The sequence below is a fragment of the Carassius carassius genome, chromosome 10, assembly GCF_963082965.1.
Source record: "Carassius carassius chromosome 10, fCarCar2.1, whole genome shotgun sequence".
In the NCBI taxonomy this organism is placed as follows: domain Eukaryota; kingdom Metazoa; phylum Chordata; class Actinopteri; order Cypriniformes; family Cyprinidae; genus Carassius; species Carassius carassius.
The window spans coordinates 27,288,718-27,293,995 of record NC_081764.1 but is presented as its reverse complement, the minus strand read 5'-3'; the positions used below and the strand labels follow the sequence as shown (position 1 = coordinate 27,293,995).

At 35.5% G+C, this 5,278-nt stretch overlaps 1 protein-coding gene across 1 annotated transcript; it reads left to right on the top strand.

The window, feature by feature from the left end:
• The first annotated feature begins 217 nt into the window (after positions 1–217).
• Positions 218–4,860, top strand: LOC132152035 (mannose-1-phosphate guanyltransferase alpha-B-like). The gene is made up of 12 exons (XM_059560675.1): positions 218–449; positions 679–776; positions 888–979; positions 1,153–1,366; positions 1,728–1,787; positions 1,898–2,028; positions 2,146–2,280; positions 2,365–2,462; positions 2,623–2,669; positions 3,127–3,219; positions 3,320–3,488; positions 4,041–4,860. The coding sequence occupies exons 1-12, from the start codon at positions 410–412 to the stop codon at positions 4,139–4,141; spliced, it is 1,278 nt and encodes a 425-aa protein (XP_059416658.1). The 5' UTR covers positions 218–409; the 3' UTR covers positions 4,142–4,860.
• The last annotated feature ends 418 nt before the right edge of the window (positions 4,861–5,278 follow it).

Below are 5,278 nucleotides of genomic sequence, written 5' to 3'. Positions count from 1 at the left end.
AATCATGAGGCCGGAATTGTAGTCTTTATTAAATCTTATTTAATGCTTGTATGACCTAAATATGACCTAAATATGGAACAAATGGACCAGTCTGTACATAAGTTGACCTGTATCTCCAGACAGATGACGTGATTGGCAAGTGCAGCAGACACGTCATAGTGGGCGGGATTACAGTAGAATCACTTCCGCATTACAGTTGTTTATAGTTTAGATTTGGACTCAGTTTCGCGTTGTCAGAAAAAAATTGACTGAGAAGTAGCTCTTTATTTCGTAAACACATTTCGTAACCATTCATTTGCATAAACAGATTTACAAGAATTAACTTAAAAAAACTGTAACTTACGTGATACTGCAGCATATTAATCAGATTTCAGTCATCCTGAAGAGTTAACTGCCTCATATCTGAAAGATGTTAAAAGCGATTATCATAATTGGGGGCCCTCAAAAAGGTGAGGCAGTGATTTTTTTTTTTAATGTACGAATGTTATGAATGCCAGATGAATGATACCACAACAACAGTGTACGATGACGTGGCGCAAAGGACGTAGCTACGTGAGCGCCTCCATTATGATAAAATCAACTTAGCTGTAAAAATGAACGGTCTTAATATAAAAGTAGAAAACATGGTGGAATATGGATATTAAAACGCATTCATTCATTAATATGCCCTGCTTTCAGGTACCAGGTTCCGCCCCCTGTCATTCGAGGTGCCCAAACCTCTGTTCCCTGTGGCAGGAGTTCCCATGCTGCAGCATCACATAGAAGCCTGTGCCCAAGTAAGACCGTTGATTGTGTTTAGAGCACACGTGAAGCAGCAAATTTAACATTATTCACAGTAATCAATATCTGTTTTGAAAGTTTGCCATGCTTTATTCTGTTTTATACAGGTTCCTGATATGAAAGAGATCATATTAATTGGTTTTTATCAGCCCAATGACGAACTTAACCACTTCATTTCTTCTTCTCAGCAGGAGTTTAAAATCCACAATACGGTAGAAACGAGTTCAGATCACTAGATATTTTAAATAAGGACAAATTGAAGCTGTTTATTGTGTTATATAATAACATTGCTGCTATATTGATATTTTGTTTTACAGATCTGATAGCTCTGTAATTAAACAAACAATTAAATCCGTAGACTTAAACACATTTTCTTCCTTTTTGTATCTCAAGGTACCTGCAGGAGTTTGCCGCCCTGGGTACAGGTGGAGGGATCTATCACTTTCGTGACCAGATCCTGTCTGGGGGTCCAGCTGCATTTTTCCTCATGAATGCTGATGTATGCTCTGAGTTCCCGTTGAAGGAAATGCTTCGGTTTCACCGTCAACATGGCGAGAATCATTGTGGAGTCTTGCTTGGAACTACAGTAGGTATACCGTAGAGAGATGGTAATATGGTCTTGGGAATTTAATCCAAATGTTTTACTGCAATAATATAATATTCTATAATATAATATACAGTACTGTTCTAAAGTTTACATTTAAAACAAACAATGTTTTTTTAAATTAGTCTCCAATGCTCACCAAGAGTGATTTTTTTTTAAATTAAAAATACAAGTGAAAGCATTAATATTATGACAAATTATTACTATTAAACTGAAAAAAATTTGTAAAAACTCTTTTCTATTTAAATATTTTAAAATATTGAAAATTGTGGTGCTGATTATTAATTTTGTGGAAACAGTGGTTAATTGTTTCAGGTTTGTTTCTGTATCTCTCTCATTGAAGGCCAATAGAACACAATCTCTGAACTACGGTTGCATTGTGGAAAACCATGAGACAAATGAGGTACTATAAATAAAACTGCAATATGATGGAAAAACATTCTGTTTAATAAATACCATTAAGAAGATGCTTACTTTTTCACAGTGCGCTAAGTATCGCTCATTTTCTTTCAGGTGCTCCATTTTGTGGAGAAACCTAGTACTTTTGTAAGTGACATTATCAACTGTGGTATCTATTTGTTCACACCAGATATTTTTGGACACATTGGGAAGGTTTTCCAGAGGAATCAGCAAGAGAGGATTCAGTGAGTGTCACTGACATAATTCAGCCTTTGCAGCCTTCCCTGGATAGATTTACGTGTATAAGAATAGGCTGGTCTGACCTGTTTGCACAGAAATGAATTATTCTTTTTTTTCCACAGGGAAGAGTTCACTAATGGCAAGCAGATGGCAGAGGTGATTCGGCTAGAACAGGACATCTTTACAACCCTAGCAGGACAGAAAAAACTCTTTGTCTACAAAACACAGCATTTCTGGAGTCAGATAAAGTCTGCAGGGTAAATCTGTCTTTCTTTCAGTTTTTACTTATTTCCCCTTTCTGACACTGTTTCTTATACATGATCTCATATAATGTAATACAGGTCAGCAATATATGCTAGTCGTTTGTACCTCAAGCAGTATCATCAGACACATCCCGAGAGACTAGCCACAAACCAAGACGGAACCCCCAAAATTATAGGTATGTTGCATGAAGTATTCACTCTCTTAAGAGCTTAGCTCTAATTAGGTGTGTTTTAGTAAAACATAATTTGCCTGTGTAAATATAGAACTGAATAGTTGTGTTATAAAACCATGTGCATCTACAAGGCCACTGAAAATGATCTTTTTTCCACCTTCAGGAGATGTTTATGTCCACTCGACAGCAAACATTGATCCCTCTGCTGTGGTAAGTACATTGACAACAACTTACCGTATTTTTCGGACTATAAGTCACACCTGAGTATAAGTCGCATCAGTCCAAAAATACGTCATAATGAGGAAAAAAACATATATAAGTCACACTGGACTATAAGTCGCATTTATTTCGAACCAAGAACCAAGAAAAAACATTACCGTCTACAGCCGCGAGAGGGCGCTCTATGCTGCTCAGGGGTAGGCTACAGGAGAACTGAGCAGCATAGAGCGCCCTCTCGCGGCTGGAGACGGTAATGTTTTCTCTTGGTTCATGTCTCTTAGTTCATTTCTCTTGGTTCATGTCAAATTAATTTTGATAAATAAGTCGCACCTGACTATAAGTCGCAGGACCAGCCAAACTATGAAAAAAAGTGTGACTTATAGTCCGGAAAATACGGTATATAAATATATGTTTCTGTATTGTACTCAATTTCTTTCTCTCTGTTCAGTTGGGTCCTAATGTTTCCATTGGCAAAGGAGTCACAATTGGAGGAGGCGTAAGAGTGAGGGAGTCCATCATTTTACATGGAGCCGTGTTACAGGTGGAGCTGAATGCTTCTGTTTTCATATTTGTAACAATGTCATTCAGACGACAGAAAGAAAAGTGAAATTGATCATTAAATATATGGGTCTCTGTTTCAGGATCACTGTTGTGTGTTGAACAGTATTGTTGGGTGGGACAGTACAGTGGGGAAATGGGCAAGAGTAGAAGGAACTCCAAGTGACACCAATCCCAACGACCCATATGCCAAGATTGACAGTGAGACACTGTTCAGGGAAGGAGGTCTAACCCCATCCATCACCATCCTTGGTATGAAAATCTAGTGGAACATAGATAGATAACACAGTATAAGATAATTCATCAATATCATTTTAATATGCTGATTTGGTGCATTTCTTATTATTAATGTTGAAAACTGTTGTGCTTCTTATTATTATTTTGGAAACAGTAGTATATTTTTTCAGGATTCTTTGCTGAACAAACCCCCCCCCCCCCCCCCCCCCCACCCCCCAGTATTTTAAATCTTTGTAACTATATAAATGTCTTTAATGTCACTTTTGATCAGTTTAATGCATTGTTGCTGAATAATAATTTATTTAAAAAGAAAATCTTTTACTGACGCCAAACTTTTGAAAGGTAATATAATATAATGTAGTCATATTGTAACTGCAGTTATTGATTATAACCTGAAGAGTGTTTTAAACACATCAATGAGATGTACTGGTAGGTTTAGTACAGAAGGTGGAGCTGTTCGTTAAGAAATTATAACCATTAATCATCCTGCTATTGCATGTATGTGGCAACAATTTTTCCACAACTGGAAGTTTGATTGACCATATTTACTCTATATTTCTGTTCTAGGCTGCAATGTGAGTATTCCATCAGAGGTCATTATTAGGAACTCTATCGTTTTGCCTCATAAAGATCTCAGCAGGAGCTTCCAAAACCAGATTATCCTATAGAAGACACTTTCCTCTATTGTGTTTATAAATAAACACTGTAGGGTCATGTAGAAAGTATGCCTAAAGATTGCACAAAGTATTGTTTATCATTATTTAATGTTTATGTATTTGTTAGTTACAGTTCAAAGAAAAGGAGTCCACTTGTGAGGTCAAATTGTGTTGCAGTAATATAGCATGAAAAATATGGTTCAGCTGTGAATTTTCCTAATAATTTTAGGACTGGGAATTTTGTACTGAATAGCTCATTCTATGTTGATACAGCAGCCTTATACACATACAGTAACATAACTAGATTTTAGTTTTATTCCTTCATTACAAATCACGCATACCTGTACTGCCTTTTTAGGAAAACAAGGAGTGAGCAATGAAGTATTTTTTAGAAACTGACACATCTGAAGCCAAATATTTTTGGCAGGAATGTAAAAGATGGTGATAAGGTTTAGTAAAAAAAAAAAGGTTGAGGATTTTAATTTTTGTTTTCTGTTGCAACAATGTATTAAAATCATTTAACTACAGAAACATCAGAACGTGTGGAGTTTTATCATAACAAATTGACGAGTCCCCTGTTTGAGCCACCAGACTGAGCCTAATGCTTTTATATTTTAATTAAAAGATTAGAAAAAATTAATTGAATACACCACAATGTTTTAAACATGTTACTGAAATTTCCATATATCAAATGATTGAGTAATGGAAAAAATAAAACTGATAGTGCCGTACGAGTGACCAGTCTGACTGGTTATGGGTTTCTTTGCCATTTACAAGTTTTTCTCTGGGTTTCAGTCAGCCAGTGAGAATTGCAGAATAATTTAGGGCTTAATAAAACATAATTGCCATTTAGTGGTTTTTATTTCATTTATTTTTATGACCAAAAAAGCATCGCTGCAAATGTGATATTGTATCCACTGACATTTTCAAATTAAGTTTACTTATGTACCAAATGTAAGTTAAATGAATGAGGTTTTCTTACTCCCATTATTTTTTTTTTCCATTTAATTTGTCTGCAGTTATATAGAAAGGGTCTTCTTATCACTCATTATGTTTCTTTGATTTATCTGTCTGGTATGTAATGTTGAAGTAGCAAAAATAACTGAAAGGATATTCTGTATAAATATCATATTAGTAAAGTATAACTAC

Bases quoted from the DNA above. Each gene is read 5' to 3' on its own strand.
- LOC132152035 (XM_059560675.1), top strand. From the start codon at position 410: ATGTTAAAAGCGATTATCATAATTGGGGGCCCTCAAAAAG. The intron at 777-887 runs GTAAGACCGTTG...TGTTTTATACAG, and splicing joins ACATAGAAGCCTGTGCCCAA to GTTCCTGATATGAAAGAGAT. The intron at 1,788-1,897 runs GTACTATAAATA...ATTTTCTTTCAG, and splicing joins AAAACCATGAGACAAATGAG to GTGCTCCATTTTGTGGAGAA.